This window comes from Macaca nemestrina, chromosome 7, assembly GCF_043159975.1.
Source record: "Macaca nemestrina isolate mMacNem1 chromosome 7, mMacNem.hap1, whole genome shotgun sequence".
In the NCBI taxonomy this organism is placed as follows: Eukaryota; Metazoa; Chordata; class Mammalia; order Primates; family Cercopithecidae; genus Macaca; species Macaca nemestrina.
Genome location: NC_092131.1, coordinates 48,477,223 through 48,496,498, shown reverse-complemented (window position 1 = coordinate 48,496,498; position 19,276 = coordinate 48,477,223). Strand labels below are relative to the sequence as shown.

Below are 19,276 nucleotides of genomic sequence, written 5' to 3'. Positions count from 1 at the left end.
CAACTGAACTATAAGCTGCCTTATGCTCAGTCTTAATGTGTACAATCGTAGAATATTTACATAGGTCATTTTGACAATCATTATAAAAGTGAAAAAGATGCATCCTCCTTTGATCTAGCACTTCAACTTTTAGGACTTTATTACAAATAAAAAAAAAAGTCATATGGGTAGAGAGAGATATGCTAACTTCAAATATTTGTAATATAGGCAACAGACAAAAGTAAATTTCCATCAATAGAGTGCTGGTTAAATACAATATAGTATAATGTGTATTATACGATAGAATACTATGCAGTTAGAGAAAAGATATGTGTGTGTGTGTGTGTATATATATATATATATAATCTTTGTTTTGAAATAGTTTCAAACTCAACAGGTAAGCTCAAAAAATAGTACAAAGAATCCCATATATCCTTCACCAACTTCTCCAACTGTTACCATTTTACCTAATTTGTTTTATCATCCTCCTAGGTATAATTTTAAGTGGAACAAATTCGGTTATAGTAGAGTATAATCCAATTTTTGGATACATACAAATAAATACATATTTGAAAGCATATATAGTAAACTGTTAACAGTGATTATGCCTGTGGAGAGATGGAGAGATTAGGGTAACTTTTACTCTCTAAGTTATGCATTTTATATTTGAATTTTAAAATCATGTATAGGTATTATTTTTTAATCAGAAAAAGATTAAAATTAAAATGACTTAGAATGCAGAAATGAACATCAATGGGACTCAGTGTTGTGACAATGTTCAGGCACATTCTTGTCACTGCACCCCAACTGGTCCATTCCTGGGGCCCAGGAGCTCCCACAGAATTCAGAACCTGTCTATCCTTTCAATGAAAAAGTCCATGAGAATGACTTCCAGACTGTGAAACAGAGAGCTAGTTATAAACTTCCGTTTCTGTAGTATGTTAGAAATCAACATAGATTTATTGCTATCATTTATTAAAAAATAAATGCAGAGAAAGTAAAGATAAAAAATTTCAAAGGCAACAAACATACTGTTGAAGTTCCTGGAGTGTGATGAGTCCTTCTTCCATATTTTTGATGTCTACTCTCTTTTGTGACAGAAAGTATTCTTTCTGAGTAATATACGCCAGCTGTTTCTGATTTCTATCATGAAAAACAGAGTTATTTGTTGAAGGCTGACATAATCAAACATGCAAACACAAATAAGAATTTCAAAAACAGTTTTGAAAGTTCAGATCATGAGCTATTCACTAAATAAATTATTAAAAAATAGAAACAAAGTATTTTTGCTGCTGGTAGCTAGATCTAAATTTATGCACAGGATTTTCTTTTTTTCAAATTTTTTCCCAGCTAATTTTTGTACTTTTGTGGAGATGGAGTTTCCCTGTGTTGCCCAGGCTGGTCTCAAACTCCTGGTCTTATGCAATTGGTACATGTTGGCCTCCCAAAGTGCTGGATTATAGGCGTGAGCCGCTGCGCCCGGCCTACACATAGCATTTTTATAAAATTTATGAAAATTCCCAAGCCACTGAAAGAACATTCACCACAATAGTAACCACAAAACAAGAACAGTTGTGTAGTGCTCCATCTCTCTAGGGGGTGTGTCTCTCCTAACGTGCTTATCAGTTCTGTCATATTCTTCTGTGGAAGGTAAAGGAGTCAGTCAGACTAATTTTGCATATTGGCTCTACCTATTAATCAGAGTGTGATCTTAATAACAGCTAACAATTAGCTTCACCTGTGAATAAGCATCAGTTTCACCAGCTATAAAATGAGAATTGCAATGCCTAGCTCCACGGATGAATGAATTTAATAAGAGGTAAAGTGCTCCTCTCAGTGTGTGGACTGATAAGGTTTTTTGTTGTTGTTGTTGTTCTGTTTTGAGACAGAGTCTGGCTCTTGTCGCCCAGGCCGGAGTGCAATGGTGTGATCTCAATGGTGTGATCTCAGCTGACTGTAACCTCCACCTCCCGGGTTCAAGCAATTCTCCTGTCTCAGCTTCCAGAGTAGTTGGGATTATAAGCACGTGCCACCATGCCAGCTAATTTTTTGTATTTTTAGTAGAGATGGGGTCTCAAGTAGTTATTTTTTTGTCTTAACTTGCAGGAGAAAATAATGAGGCTCAGAGAAGTTTATAGTCTTGTTCAAATGCCCAGATATTGATAGGAAGCTGCCTGTAATAGAAACTATTTGATCTAAGTGACTCATCTTCCAAACTGCTGTGGACTGAATTGCACCTCCCCCACCTCCAGAATTTATGTGTTGAAACTCTAACCCCCAACATGATGAAGAAATAGAGAGAGTTGGGTCATTTTTACTCTCTAAGTTATACATTCATATATTTGAATTTAAAAATCAGGTATAGGCATTACTTTTTTCATCAGAAAAAATTAAAATTTAAAGTGCTTTAGAATGGCAGAAAGGAACATTGTGGGGGGTTAGTGTCGTGAAGGCCTTTGGGGAAGTGATTAGGTTTGGATGAGGACATGAGGGTGGGACCTTATAAAAGAAAGACACCAGACAGACAGCGTGTTCTCTCTCTCCACCCTGTGAAGACACAGAGAGAAAGCAGCTGGGTGGCTGTAAGCTAGAAAACGGCCCTCACTCAGACTTCCAGCCTCCAGAACTGTGAGAATATCAATTTCTGTTGCTTAAGCCAGCCAGTCTATGGTATTTTGTTATGGCAGCCTGAGCTGCTGAGACAGAAACCAGTAATGATAGCAAACATTTTCATTTTTGTCAATAGATTTTAAAACTAGGATAAGATTAAGTGTAGAGCCACCACTTTGATAGTAAGAAAAGCACCCCATAACAATGGCATGTTGAATCACATGTGTGGGTAAAGACATACTCATCATAGATCTTTCGTTTTTGCAAAAAAGCTTTTTCTTCCTCACTTAAAACAATCTTATATTGTCTGGCAAGAGTTTTCATTTTCTCTCGTAGGTCTTTGTATTCCATACGAGCATCATGCAGTGTTTCAACCAGCTAGAGAAAAACAAAGGAGGAGAATGAGACAACTGGCTTCACTGCTCCTCTGAGGCCATCTGCATCAGGTGGCAACTCGGAGAGCACCTGGTATATTGCTTAGCCCACCGTGAATATGCCATAAATGCTGAGTGATTTAATTCTATAGCAAACATGCAATTGTATACTTTGGGACCTCTACTATAAATTTGCTTTTAAGTACAGAAAAATAGTAAACCCTGCTGCAAAACCATACAGTAATAATCCATATTGAAATGCAAAATGGGATGAATAAACTGTGCGTGCCTGCTCTGCAATGTTTGTATGTCCTTTTTCCAGAATATAAACTATAGAAAATGTAAAAAGAAAAAGTAACATCCTCAGCTCTTCCTCAAAACATCTTTGAGTTGATATTATGCTTGCTTCTTGTGAAATATTTCTATTTGAGGACAAAAAATAGTACCCTATATGAAATCAGAAATTTTGCTTATAGATTGCTTCAAACGAGGTAAGAAAGTCAAATTTAGCAGAAACAATGGGCTGAATAGTTCAAAACAACCTTCTATCTCAGGACAACTCAAATAGCTGCATGAAAAAATATTTGTAGAAGTGTTGAAGAACTCACAAGACAATAAAAAACGATTCAAAAAACAAAAATAGAATTACTATTCAACCCAGCAATCTCATTACTGAGTATATACCCAAAGGAAAATAAATCATTCTACCAAAAGGATACCTGCATTCCTGTTTATTGCAGCACTATTCAGAATAGCAAAGACATGGAATCAACCCAGGTGCCAATGAACAGTGGATTGGATAAAGAAAATGTGGTAATTATACACCATGGAACATTATGCAGCCATAAAAAAGAATGAAATCATATCCTTTCCAGCAACATGGGTGCACCTAGAGGCCATTATCCTAAGTGGATTAATGCAGAAACAGAAAATGAAATATTGCATGTTCTCATTTATAAGCAGAAGCTAAACATTAGATACACACGGACACAAAGATGGGAACAATAGACACTTGGGACTCCAAAAAGGTGAAGAGAGAAGTGGGGAAGGGTTGAAAAACTACCTACTGGGTACGATGTTCACAACTTGGGTGACAGGATCATTAGGAGCCCAAATCTCAGCATTATGCAATATACCATTGTAACAAACCTGCACGTGTACTTGAATCTAAAAATATAAAAAATAAATAAAGGATAATAGGGAATTACTAGGCCTAATTCTAGGAGAACGCAAGAATCCAGAGTGGTAAGGTTAGCACTTAAAGTTCCTCTTGCCTTGAAGACATTTACTAACATAGAAGAAACCACTTGAAAACCAAGTTTTGGGGTTTTTTTGCATGGCAAGTGGAAAAAAAGCCAACATGTAATGCTCATCCAGTTGTTGAGCCTACATAAACCTCCCACTATTTTAGTCTGGGATTCCGAAGAGCTTCACCCTCTGGATAAAGGTAAATTGAAAGTTAACAAGTGCAACTTGACTTTGATCACCAGGGATGCTTAGCACGGATTAAGGTAGCTTGGAACTTGTAACACCCCACCCATCTGACAGAAGTAAATGTAAACTGTTCCTGGGACAAACACCATTATCTTAATCCTCGAACTGTTTTTACAAACTGTATTAGTCCATTTTCACACTGCTGATAAAGACATACCTGCAACTGGGAAGAAAAAGAGATTTAATTGAACTTACAGTTCCACATGGCTGGGGAGGCCTCAGAATCATGGTGGGAGGCAAAAGGCACTTTTTACATGGTGGTGGCAAGAGAAAATGAGGACGATGCTAAAGCAGAAACCCCTGATAAAACCATCAGATCTCATGAGACTTATTCACTACCACAAGAACAGCATGGCGGAAACTGCCCCCATGATTCAAATTATCTCCCACCGGGTCCCTCCCACAACATTGTGGGAATTACGGGAGTACAATTCAAGATGAAATTTGGGTGGGGACACAGAGCCAAACCATAGCACAAATATTTTTTGTTCAAGTACAATGTCCAGTATACAATATTCCACCAGGAACAGAAGGAAATAAGAGCATGGACAAACATTGGCAGAAACAACACACTACAGAAACAGACTACAGACCCATAAAGACATAAGACATTGAAATTATCAGACACTGAACTACAAAACTACTATGCTTATTATGATTAAAGAAATATTAGACATGCTTGAAAATGATGACAGGGAATTAGAAATGGTAATGAGTGACACGGCAGATTTGAAAGGTACCAAATAATTACCAGTTGAAAAACACAATACCAGCCGGGCTCATGCCTGTAATCTCAGCACTTTGGGAGGCCGAGGCAGGTGGATCACCTGAGGTCAGGAGTTTGAGATCAGCCTGGCCAACATGGTGAAATCCCGTCTCTACTAAAAATACAAAAATTAGCCGGGCATGGTGGCGCATGTCTGTAGTTCCAGCTACTCCAGAGGCTGAGGCAGAAGAATTGGTTGAACCCAGGAGGTGGAGATTGCAGTGAGCTGAGATGGTGCCATAGCACTCCAGCCTAGGCAACAGAGTGAGACTCCATCTCAATAAATAAATAAATAAATAAAATAAAAATACAATAACTAAAATTAAGAATTCAAATAAGACCACTCTGCTCAGAATACAGGAATGGGAGACAAAAAGTAGAAAATACAGAAGAGTGGGTATGATATGTAGAGGATACATATATTAATACAAATAATCACATACATACAATTGGAGTCTCAGAAAAAGATTGACACTAGCATTAAAAAGTCTTGCACCAAAAGGCTGTTGCAAAAGTAGAAAGGTTCAGAAAGAACTCCACCCTAAAGTCAGAGATAATGGATACAAAGAAAAGAGGGCCCTGGGCCATTCCCTGGAGTGGCCAACTGAGCAACTGTATCTGGAGTATTTGCTTCAACTATCTCCTTACTTCTGACACTTACACTAATCAGCCAACTGTAGTGGGGATTTTCTCCAAACCAAACCAGTGAGTACCACAGGCAGCAACTATTCCCAGGAGTCTAGAATTGGGTATAGAATTGTCATACCTAAGACAAGACAGGTCCTCTTCCTGACATACATCCCTCCCACCCCCCACCATGTATAAGCCCAATCAACACATTCCACTCTTGCTACAAAATTCTTTTTTTTTTTTTTCCTTTTTCTTTTTCTATTTGGAGATAGCATCTCACTATGTCACTCAAGTTGGTCTTAAACTTCTGAGCTCAAATGATCCCCCGACCTTGGCCTCCTTAGTAGCTGGAATTACAAGCACACCATTAGACCCAGCATCTCCCACAGAATTACTACATGCAGGCTCAGTAAACAGAAGAGACAGGAAGAATGTACAATTAAGGCTGGCTCCAGTGGCTCACACCTGTAATTCTACCACTTTGGGAGGCTGAGGTGGGAGGATTGCTTGAGACTGGGAGGTCCAAGGCTGCAGTGAGCCATGATCATGCCACTGTACTCCAGCCTGGGTGATAGAGAAAGATACTGTCTCGAAAAAAAAAAAAAGAATGCACAATTAAAATATGAATAAATATGTAGAGTTTCTAAACATTTGAGTAAAATCAACACTGTAAGAAAAAGCAATCAAAATCTTCTATAGCCCTGGCATGGTGGCTCGTGCCTGTAATCCTAGCACTTTGAGAGGCAGAGGTGGGAGGATCACTTGAGCCCACGAGTTAGAGACCAGCCTGGGCAATACAGGGAGAACAGGACAAAAGAAACAGGTAAGCACATAATGGCTGAAAAATTTGCAGAACATATGAAAAATAGAAATTATCAGATTTAAGAAGTCAAATAAATCCCAAGGAGGAAAAATGAAAAAAAAATTTGGACACATCATAGTGAAACCGAACAGCTAAGGCAAAGGGAACAAAGAAGATCTAAAACAAAAGACATATGCCATGTTAATGGATTGGAAGCCTCAATACTGTGAAAATGTGAAACCTTCTTCAAACTGATTTACAGATTTAATGCAATCCCAATCAAAATCCGAACAGGTTTTTTGGAAGAACATGACAAAATTTAAAACGTCAAGAATAGCTGGAACAATTTGGAAGAACAAAGGTGAAGGATTTATACTACTAGCCACAAAATCTCATTTTAAAGGTACTAATTAAGACAATATTCTTTTAGTGTGAGGAGAGATGACTAGTTCAAATGAATAGAGTCAACAATCCACATACATATTTATGATCCACACTTGATTTATGACAATAGTATGACCACAATGTAGTGAAGGAAAGGATTGTATTTTCAGTAAATGGTGCTGGTTAACTGGACAACCTTATGGAAAAATACGAATCTTGACCACTATCTCAAAACACACACACGTAAATTCCAGATGGTTCATAGTCTTAAATGGGAAAGGTCAAACAACAAAGCTTCTCAATGGTAACAGAAGAGAATATTCTCATGGCATAGGACATAGAGAACATTAATTAAAAAGAAAAAGACTGATAAACTTGGCTTCATTAAAATTAATAAATTATATTCATCAAAAATATGTACATAAATATTGTACATTTGTGGTTTATGTATTGTTCTGTAATGTGTAATATTTTATAATAACAAAAGTTAAATCCAACAATGCCACTGCTGGGTATATATCCCAAGGAAATGAAATCAGTATGTAAAGAGATGTCTGTACTTCTATGTTCATTGTAGCACTACTCAGAGTGGCTAAGATGTAGAATCAACCTAAGTGTTCATCAGCAGATAAATGGATAAAAAAAATGTGGTATACACATGCACAATTGAATATATTCAGCTTTAAAAAAGAAGAAATTCTTGTCATTTGTGACAACATGGATGAACCTGGAGGACATCATGATCATGTTAAGTGAAATAATTCAGGTACAGAAAAACAAATATTACATGATCCCAATTACACACAGAATCTAAAAAAAACTGAACTCAGAAATAGAGAGTAGAATGGTGGTTGCCAGGGGCCGGTGGGGGAGGGGAGAGGCTGGGATACAAAGGTTAAGTTTGAGTTTAATGTCAATCTTTGAACGTTCCTCCAATAACTCATGAGAATTATGATTGGATGTCACTAAGAGCCCATAGTTTCTACCTAGTGAAAATAATAAATAGGCCAGAGCCTTGCACTCTTTGAAGTGATCACTCACTCACAACCATGGAATTTGGCTAAGAGCTAAGGATTAAGGGGAAACTCTTTGACCAAGTAAGCCATGCCAGTTTAGGGGTCCTAGACTGTTCAGAAAATCACGTGGGCTAGACAATGTGGAGTTATTGTCAGAAAGTTGTCTCATAGCTTCTGCAGTAGGAAATAAATGGGAAGAAAAATAATATTTTGCTCAGAAAATGAAGGACAAATTTGAAACCAACCAACCAGCCAACAAACCAACCTTGTCTGGTTTCTGTCTGTTGTTGGTATCCTTGCAACTAAAAGAATCAGAGTAGCCCAGAAGGGAAGCCATCTCTAATGGTGATAGTTCACAAAAGCAAAAATGGAAAGCATTTAATTGGTACAAATCATTCTTCTGGGAGGGAGCTGCCTTTGATATCCCTGATGAGCCTCAGGGCATGGGTGCAGAGGCTTTGTAAAAGAGAAAGAAGAATTTGTATGTGGGGTGGTATCCTACCACAAGAAGATAGATGAGGAACTGTGAGAGAAGGAAAAGGTGGTGAACAAAATGGCTTTATGCTCTGCAACAGGATTTCTCCCCAGGACCACTAAAATTTCCAACAGAGCTTGCAATAGATCATGAAATGCTTAGTGTAATTAAATTTGTTTTAGAAACTAGTGAAAAATGTGAAATTTATATCCTGGTTGACTTGGGTAAAACAAAGATAGAGGATGTAGACAGAGAGTACCTGACCTAAGTCCTGAATGATTAAAATTAAGTATGTGTGGCCAGGGGTGGTGGCTCCTGCCTGTAATGCCCAGCATTCTGGAAGACCAAGGTAGGAGGATTGCTTGAACTGAGGAGTTCGAGACCAGCCTGGGCAACATAAAGAGACCTTGTCTCTGCAAATAATTTAAAAATTAGCTGGGCATGGTGGTGAGTGCCTGCGTTCTCAGTTATTCAGCAGGCTGCAGCAGAAGGATCACCTACGCCTGGGAGGTTGAGGCTGTAGTGAGTTGTGACTGTGCCACTGCACTCCAGCCTGGTGGGTGGATCGTTTCAGGTCAGGAGTTTGAGACCAGCCTGACCAACATGATGAAACCCTGTCTCTATTAAAAATACAAAAATTAGCCAGGTGTCATGGCACAAGCCTGTAATCCCAGTCACTTGGGAGGCTGAGGCAGGAGAATTGCTTGAACCCAGGAGGCAGAAGTTGCAGTGAGCTGAGATCATGCCACTCCACTCTAGCCTGGGTGATAGAGTAAGACTATGTTTCCAAAAAAAAAAAAAAAAAAAAAAAGGAATAAAAGAAAAGAAAGGAAATTAAGTTCGGATATAAGAGGTGTGGGGAAGAGATACTAAGGATATTTCTCCTTCAATACAAGGGACAAGAAGAATTTCAGTTATGTCTGGTGTATATGTGTATTTGTGTATATAAGTAATTAAATGGGATCATATCATACATGCTGTTGTTTCTCTTTTTTAGAGGGACTCTTCCTCTGCTGCCCAGGCTGAAGTGCAGTGGTACAATCTCAACTCACTGCAACCTCTGCCTCCCATGTTCAAGCAATTTTCCTGTCTCAGCCTCCTGAGCAGCTGGGACTACAGGTGCACACCACCACACCCAGCTAATTTTTGTACTTTTATAGAAATGGGATTTCACCATATTGGTCAGGCTGGTCTCGAACTCCTGATCCCAGGTGATCCACTCACCTAGGCCTCCCAAAGTGCTGGGATTACAGGCGTGAGCCACCATGCCCAGCTTACTGTTTTATAATGTAGTATTTGTCACTCAATAACATATTATGAGCAATACTGATACTTATTTAATCAAGGCCTTTTTGTTGAATTTTAATTGTATTACTCACCCTCACCCCCAATTGTTCACTATCATAATGAATGCTTCACTGAATATTTTGAGGCTAAATTTTGGTTTACCCACAGGATTATCTACTTATGATATGATTTTTTTTTAACCTAAGTTTGAAAAAAATGTCTAGTGAATTCTCCTGGGGGCTAAATCTGACTCAAATACTTCTAAATAAGTATTTAGAATATTATATTATAATATAATATAACTCTATTATATTATATTATAATATAATATAACTCTATTATATTATATTATAATATAATATAACTCTATTATATTATATTAGTCAGGGTTCTCTAGAGGGACAGAACTAACAGGATAGATGTATACATAAAGGGGAGTTTATTAGGGAGTATTAACTCACACGATCACAAGGTCCCACAATTGGCCATCTGCAAGCTGAGGAGCCAGGAAGCCAGTCCAAGTACCAAAGCTGAAGAATCTGGAATCTGATGTTCGAGAGCAAGAAGCATCCAGCATGGGAGAAAGATGTAGGCTGGGAGGCTAAGCTGGTCTAGTCTTTCCACGTTTTTCTGCCTGCATTATATCCTGGCCGCACTGGCAGCTGATTAAGATGGTGCCCACCCAGATTAAGGGTGGGCCTGCTTTTCCCAGCCCACTGACTCAAATGTTAATCTCCTTTGGCAACACCCTCACAGACACACCCAGGATCAATACTTTGCATCCTTTGATCTAGTCAAGTTGACAGTATTAACCATCACGATATGATATATAATATTTAGAATATTCTTAAGTGTAGAGCAGGTTGCTGTACTTCACAGGTGCAGCACACAACAGCAAGAAGATTCTAACTCTCTAAATAATTCACATGAAAAATATCCATTAATCCATTAATCATGGATATTCCTAATGTACCCATACTCACATGAAAAGTTACCAAAAAACAGTTCCTCTGTAGGTGGCCAACCTTTGCTCTTTCATATATTTAAAGTACTTTAGGAGGAGATAAAATGTTTAACATTACTACAAACGACCATATTATTGGTCAATGAAAAATATCCTTTTGAAAACTTCTATATTTCTCACACATATTTTAAATATTAACTAAAAGTGAAATGTAATTATAATCTAAAAGTCATTACTTCTGCCTTCTTACCTGTTTTATCTTGTTCAGGAATTCATTTTTTTCATCATTAGATGTATCATCCAGTTTTTCTTTGTTATCTGCGAAAAAACACCTATGAACAAAGGAAGCCAAACAGATTCATATAAGAACATACTTTCCAGAAAAGTCATATTTACTTATGAAATCAACAAGTCCCAGTCCCCATCTCCCCATATAACATATTTATGTATATATTTATCAAAATAAGCAAAAATGTGTACTCCTTTGAACTGATGAATTAATATTTCATTTATTTATTCTTTCACATAAGAAGCAATTATTGAACACATACCCTGCCAGATATGTTTCAGGTACTAGGGATACAGCATATGCAAGGTCCCTACCCTCATGACAACTATATTCCATGGAGAGATCAGGAGATAAGCAAGTTATCAAAAAATAAGTAATATATCTCAGATACTATTAAGTGCTCCTAAGAAAACAAAGTAAGATAAACCATAAAACACTCCTGAGAGCAAGAATGCAGCTCTAGGTGGTCAAGGAAGACCTTTTTGGGATGACCTGTGAAAGACCTGAATGTTAAGACGGAGCCAGCCACATGAAGATCTGAAGGAAGAGCTTTTCAGGTGGAAGAAACATCAGATGACAAGACAGAGGCAGGCAACAGCTTGGTGTGTTTGAGGAAGCAGGATGGTGAGGTTGGAGATATAGACTGGAACCAGATCATGTAGTGTGTTAAGGTCAGGCTAGAAGTTCAGATTTTATTCTGAAGGGAACAGGGGTAGATTATTTAAGCGAAAGAGCAACATGAACCTATGGACATCTTGTAGGGATGACTCTGGTTACTTTGTGGAGAAAGACAACTGTGGAGGAAGATCATGTAGAAGGCTCTGGTGGTGGGTCCAGAAGAGATCATGGCTGTTCAGGCTAAAGCTACAGTGGTGGTAGTGGTAAGAAATAGACATATTCAGCATATATTTGGAAGATGAAGGCAATAGGGCGTGACTCTGGATTTGGCTGGAGTAAGAGTTGAGTCGGGGTTGGGTAGTGAGGAGAGCAGAAATGGCAGATGGCCCCTGGGCTTTTGGCTGGACTAACTAGGTAAATGGCAGCGCCACATTAACTGATAATGGAAGACTGTGGGAAGAGCTGATTCAGGAAGGTGAGAAATCAAGAGTCTGTTCGGGACATGTTATGTTTGAGATGTATAATAGACATCTTCCAAGTGGAGAGGTCAAGTAAGGTGTACAGTATCTGCATTTAGAGCTCAAGTCATTGAGGTAAAGAAAGTATTTAAAGCCATGAGACTGAATAAAATCACATAAGAAGGGTATGAGCAGAGAATAGTGAAGGACTGAGAACTTGAAATTTAGAGTCTTAAAAAAGAATTGGAACAATTAAAGGATCCTAAAAAGCAGCAACCAGTGTGATCAGTGAAAACATGATATTTAGGAAGCTAAGTGAAGGAAGTACTTCAAGAAGGCGGAAGTGATAAACTATCAAATTCTATAATGAATTTGAGAACTTTCAGGAATTGACTAGACCACTAAAGTTTAACAGGATGGAAGTCATTGGTAACCGTGGCAATTCTGAAACCATGTTAGTCCAAAAAAGCATCTACAGTCTTCATACCCTCATATACTTTAATGGCAAGGATATACTCTAGGCCACAAATTGGATGTCATTTATATACAACAGTTAACTTTCACATTTCTCATATGCTGAAAACCAGTTGAATGCCAAAGAAACACCATAGCGATTTAGAAAGGTAGGCATTGGATTCACCTTTATCTGTGTAATCACACTGGATATCAATGATAAGAAAGAACAAGGATCAAACTACAGTGCCTCCTGTGGATCTATGGAGCATCTGAGTTACTCTTATTTGTCCAAACATATATGGAATTTAAACTTGTGGTTGAGTGATTTTGTTTTCCGCAGTATTTTGAATTCAAAGTAGGTAACAGTGCTATTAACCAGCTTGCAAGTTAAAGATTTCATGAAAGAAAATGAAGGTTTAAATATTGATAGGAAAATGTGTCGTGCAAATTATTTTAGTTTCTTGTATAATTTCTTATAGAAATCTTATAAAACAGCACTGATTCTTCAAACCCACCAAGCGGGAACTAGGTTGCCTCCCCCTGTCTTAACAGACAGAGGAAATCAGCTAAGGAAGAAAATAGAATAAAAGGAACTTTCTTTTAATTTTCCAGGTAATAAAGAAGAAAGAGTAAAATTTTTGAATAAAAAGGAGGATAACTTATATCCTCGATCACCACATTAATATAAAGCACTTTTCTTTGGTGAGATTCTATATGAATCCAAACTCTTAAAAAGCTGGGAATATAGATAATGATAAATCACTATAAATGGAAGATCAATGAATCTTCATACATGTTAGCTAACATGAAGACTGCTTATAAATAAAATTTCATCAATGTAGTGAGTATTTTATTCATAACAGCTAGAAATAATTTGAGGTAATCCATATCTTCCATTATGACTTTTTTGTCTAGTTTTTCTTCAAAATATACATAAACTAATACTATTGAATCACAAAATAAAAGAGTTTTTTTGAGTTTTAGTTGTGGTATTAATTGAGCTTTCTTATTTTTTAATCTGATACTGAAGATCAAAATTATTGCCTGTTTTACAAACTGATGATGGTAAATCAGCATTGTACTCTGCAAATTGTGTTTTGAAAGACTTATTATAATTTTCATTACAATATATTCAAATGTATATAGAAATAGCCAAGTTATAGCAAGATTCTACATGTGAGGTTACTAGTCTTTTGGGAATCTTCTCAGTCCACAATTTGTTTCTTAAACTGTCAGTGAACTACTGGAGTAGTCCCCGGAAGAAATGTTATGACTCCATCTTCTTGTGTAGAGCTGATTGGATCAGGAACCAAAGCAGAGCCAAACACATTCTGATATGAAATCTGGGGATTTTCAGGGGAGAGAGTGTATTGACCAGTCTTTAAAGATTGTTGGACCTGTGCCAGGTCAATTCAGAGGATTTGGCATAGGCAGACATTGCCATAGGCTCACCACGAAGAGAATACCGTGTGCAATAAAGAGAGGAATAAAACACTTTCACAAAATGAAGCACAGACTGAGGCTTTGGATGGATGGAAGACCTCCTTCAGTTTCTGGTTTTAGTCCCATGTGTAGCAGTTTTTGCCCTGAGGCTTCCCTGTATTTTCTCAGGAAGTTTGGCAAGTCTCCTTTGAGTAAGAACAACTCTAACAGCATGGCTAGATGGGTTGTAGCCTATGATACGTCCCACTAATGCTGTCCCCCATGGGCATTTTTGTTTACAGGGAGTCCGGAACTGAAATGAGATACATTCCAAAGAGTCCTTTCCTTTCCCCAAGCTGACAGCGTCTTTAATTTTTTTCTCTTGATCATCAGCTAATTTCACAATGAAAAGGTGACTCTACAAAGCTTCCACACATATTTTAGTAAACTAAGAGAATATAATTTTCATGTCAAATTAAAGACATTTTAAAAAATGAAAACATAGCATATTAACTATATTATAATATCATATTAACATGTCTCAAAACACTTCAGTAAAAATAAAGCATTACACTTACAGTTTAGCCTCCAGAATTGCAAGGGCTTTCTTTAGCTCATTGACTTGTTGTTCCCAAAACCTTATTGATTCATGTAGTCGTGCTATCTCTAAATTGTGATCACTAAGAACCTATTAAAAATTAAACAAAAATATGGCATCCAATCATCACCAAGTGATTCATAACAGCAGTTCAATTCCACTCAATATTCAATTTTTACATTGGGAGTGTCCTTCAAGGAAAAAATCAATCATTATAATTGTTTCTCTATAAAATAAACTTGGACATAAATCATTCTGAAATCATCAGAAAAACCCAAAATTTAGAGGGGAAGATGGCTAAATACAGCAGTGAGAATGTGAAAACTATTTTCACAAACTTTTGTGACAAGAATTAACTTCATCTAACACTTAAAAAAATTAAACAAATCCATATTGTCACAATCATCTTCATTTATCATCCCAGGATACCAAAATCAGTATTATTTTTAAAAGCCAAAACAAATTGTGTCTTTTGTCTCCCTTAATAGCTATGTTCATGCTGAAAAGAACTTTTATTTCTTAATATTTAATCTAAATTTAGGAAATAGAATAACTGGATACTGTGGAAAAAATGTTATGATTTAAAGGAAGGGAAAATTGATGGAGAAAATTCATAATGAAACAGACATTTTTGCAATGCAATTTTGGGATGAAGGAAAGGAAAGTCTAACTTATTCAGCCTTGGGTTTGCATTTCAGCTTGTGAGGGACAATGGAGCTTAGACAAGGCTGATCAAACAAATTCCTCTTCTCTTCAACGCAGAATTACCATGGACATAATATTTAATGCCATCTAACCCTGGACAGCAATGTGGGATCAGAGATATACCTGAGGGGAGAATGGAGGTACTCTCAACCACGTCAGGTGAGAGAGGTGGGTAAAAACTACTCAAAATGGTTTCTTTCTCTAGAGTACCCATAGCTAGTTCCAGAGCTAACTGGAGTCGTAGAACTACCATCAGAATGAGCCAAATGTTGAGAGGCCTCTGATCAATCATCAGAATTAGGGATACATGCTGAAGGCCTGATAGGCCTGACATCTGTTATCTTTAGTCCTCAGTCCTCCTTGCCTGGACAGGTAGGACGTCTTGAGGATCCCATGCTATTATTTTTTTCTGCCAACATCGTATCAACATTACCTGGCTGCAGAGACGTCCCATGTAAGAGTTAATCTGAAATTCCTTGTGGTCTCAGTCTATAGCCAAAACACTGTTTTCTAACCTCAGCCAACAACAATGACAACAAACTACCAAATATAAAACACTTAATTGGCATGACCTCATTTAATCTCCACAAAAACGCTCTGCAGTAGGCAATATTAATACTTCCATTTTATAGATGAGGAAACTTCACATTTGTAGAACTAGGATTTGAATCCAGCTCTGTGTGATACTCAAGTCTGTGCTTCCAAAACTATTATCTACCAATGGAGGGGTAGGAGAGTGGGCAGGCTGGATTGTGGGGAGTGGGGAAGGACCCGGAGGCAAATTTACTCCTGCTGCCTTCAAAATAATTTGGGCTTAGAGATCTTTGGAGTCTTGGAGTACAGGCTAAGGAACACATATTTCATTTTCCCAAGTTAGTTGGTGGTGTGCTTGATTTATGATTTATGAGGCCAAAACTGGAAATATGAGCTTGGGCATGCAGATAAAATATGTTTTATATAGCCTTTCTATTCTCCTGTAGGCCTAGTGCTTCCTTACTATGTTGAAATTTAAAAACAGATAATGATGTTTTTAAATATACATATTTGAGAGAAAATTTTCATTTTACTAATGCTTTGTAATTGAATATCATAATAGATACATTGTAATTAAAATGAACAGAACCACCCCTTATAAAATATTCAGTTTTACTATTGTACCAGTATAGTTTTGCATGTGATTTTTCAAGACACATTGAAAAAATATACTAAAGACTCATTAGTTCAATTAATTGTGATAAGAAGTTAACAGGCATTTTTGTTTTAAATAACATACAAGTAGTATTTACATTAACCACTTCAATTATAGTCACCGCCATAAGCTTATGTTTTCTCATCTTTCAAATAAAGATAATCCTCACAAAATACTTCTCACAGTGTTGCCTTTCAGTAAATGTTATCACAATTTTTTTTAACAGAAGTGCAGAGCTCTGATGTATTTTCTAATTTAAATAGACAAATGGTCTCCTTTACATATTAATATTGCTGTACTCAATACAGAGCCTAAACTTGGTTCTATTATTCCACATTCAGAATTAAGGACTCAGCCCATGGTTATTCATTTTGTTATACAAAATGAAGCAATCTCATGGAAATGTTATATATATCAATACATTTGGTGAGTTCTGTATGTTTGTTTAAATCAATATTTTCACAGTATTTTGGCCCATCCAATGCAGTTTGTATCTAAGGCATTCCACATTTCCTTCTTCCCATGATATCCCTGAAGAGGAAACCACAATTGCACCATAACGCTTTAAAGAAAGTGTCAGAAAATGTTCAAGTGCAGAAAACATCCTCTCAGCATGACATGAAGATGCATTACAATCAACTCCTTTTTTACTGAGGTGCTAGATAAGGCTGAAACATACATTATTGTTTCTTACCGCTGCGGAAACAGTAACTGTTTCTTTTATTTTTGACATTTTAGTTTGTAATTTATCCAATTCTTTCTTCTTTTTATAAGTCTCCACTCTCTTTATTTCACAGATATCTTTAAATTCATTAATCTATAGTGACAAGCATAAGAAACCAATTTAAAAAGCCTATTAGCACAACAAAGTTTAGAAAATCTTTTAAAAACAGTGTCAACCTAATTGATATTTAAGTATAACATATTCAATTCAAGTATAGTAATAAGTAAAAAATAAACCAAAAAACAAGGGTTTCCTTATTTTGCAGTATCACGGGAAAAAGCATGAGCCACAAGGGCCAAACTGTAATTATTGAATATTGAAATAGTAAATTTATAAGAGCAATAATAACAATGATTGTTAATAACTAATTATAAAAGTAATTGTCACAGTAGTGATTTCATAGTAAATCACCACAGCAGTGGTGACCAGATTTACAATGTACTAAGCAGACAAGAAGAGTCAAAGGAAGAATTGAAGAAATTATCTGGGAATCTAAATTCACATTATTTAATGGGAAATAAAACCAGCTAAACACAGAGTAAACAAAGTAATTGAAGACAGAGCAGCTTGTAATCCTGGAAAACTTCTTACAATTTTATCACACCACCACTTGTTAGACCCTAATGAACGATGTCACCCTCTTATCAAAACCACCTCTCCCAAGTCAACCAGAAAAGAACAAGGAAGAAACAATCATTACAGATCTGATGCTGAATTTTAATTAACATGACACAGCAGGCAGTTCAGCTCCTGCAGTGGCAGAAAAAGATGCCGTAGTTATCCCCACCCCACCCTCACAAATTTGCTGGTCTCGAAATATTGTTTTCTCTTTAAGGCCCTCAGTTTTGTCTGGCCCCACTGCAGGCCTCTGCTCTCTCTCATTCATTTATCAGGAGCAGCAGGGCTGGGCTGGTGCCCTATCGGAACACCCTAGTCCTGTCCATACAGACACAGTCTCAGGGTTATCAAAGGCAACTGGATAAGATGGTAGCCTATTCCTTGTCCCTATATGGCTGCATATAAGCAAGGGGACACCCCAGTGTTACAAATTCTGTCACTTAAATTCTTCCCCATGAACTGAGATGCTGCTACCAATCAAATGTCTTCCCCAAGAGCGGAAGTGTCCTTGAGTCTCCCGCTCATCCCGTTTTCCCAGGGTGTTCACAGAAGGTACCACGGAGGCTGCTTGCCAGCCTTGAGGACAAATAAATTATTTCCTGTTTCCTGCTCCAGATTCTATACATTATTGTATTTTAAAGAATAAATCATGCCACTTACCTGTGCAGTCAACTCTTGTTTTCTTATCAAATATTCTGCCCTTTCTTTTTCCATTAGCTCCTCTGCCTCTTGAATACATTTTTTTTGCAATGCTATGTCTTCTCTCTTCAAATTTATTTGGGTATAAGTCTCATTTATGTAAACAGTGGTGGTGGCTTTTTTCTCCATAATTTTGTTGAGTGACAGGACAAACCTTGCATGCTTCCTTGCTAGCTCTTCCTGCTTCTCCCTAGGAGAAAAGAATTGCTCACAGAGTGAGAAGCACAGCTCTTAAGAAAGGAATAAAGTCTGTGTGGTGAGATGAGCCCTCAGCAAGAGGAAAAGTGTAAGGAATAGTTATTTTATGACTGTGTTTATGATTGTCGAAACTTGGTTGAAAGCCAGGCGCAGTGGCTCATGCCTGTAATCCTAGCACTTTGGGAGGCCAAGGCAGGCAAATCACCTGAGAGGTCAGGAGTTAGATTCCAGCCTGGCCAACATGGTGAAACACTGTCTCTACTAAAAATACAAAAATTAGCCGGGGATGGTGGTGTGCACCTGTAATCCCAGCTGCTCGGGAGGCTGAGGCAGGAGAATTGCTTGAACCTGGGAGGCAGAGGTTGCAGTGAGCCGAGATCATGCCACTGCACTCTAGCCTGAGTGACAGAGTGAGACTCTGTCTGAAATTTAAAAAAAAAAAAAATTGAGATGAGGACAGAAGGAAACACAAAACAAGCATCAACCTTGCAACTTTTACCACTTTTCAATGTAACATGACC

At 37.4% G+C, this 19,276-nt stretch overlaps 1 protein-coding gene across 7 annotated transcripts in view; it reads right to left on the bottom strand.

The window, feature by feature from the left end:
* LOC105473636 (coiled-coil domain containing 175) overlaps nt 1-19,276 on the bottom strand; it is a 62,423-nt gene that overhangs the window by 31,022 nt on the left and 12,125 nt on the right. For all 7 annotated transcript variants that reach the window (XR_982369.3, XM_011727507.3, XM_011727506.3 and 4 more), the window contains 6 exons: nt 18,519-18,747; nt 17,211-17,333; nt 14,603-14,712; nt 11,032-11,113; nt 2,831-2,967; nt 1,012-1,122 (listed from right to left, as the gene is read on the bottom strand). Coding sequence is in view for 6 of the 7 variants with exons in the window: in XM_011727507.3 (XP_011725809.2) it covers nt 1,012-1,122; nt 2,831-2,967; nt 11,032-11,113; nt 14,603-14,712; nt 17,211-17,333; nt 18,519-18,747 (792 nt within the window). In the remaining variant the exon portion in view is untranslated. The remainder of the gene's footprint in view (nt 1-1,011; nt 1,123-2,830; nt 2,968-11,031; nt 11,114-14,602; nt 14,713-17,210; nt 17,334-18,518; nt 18,748-19,276) is intronic.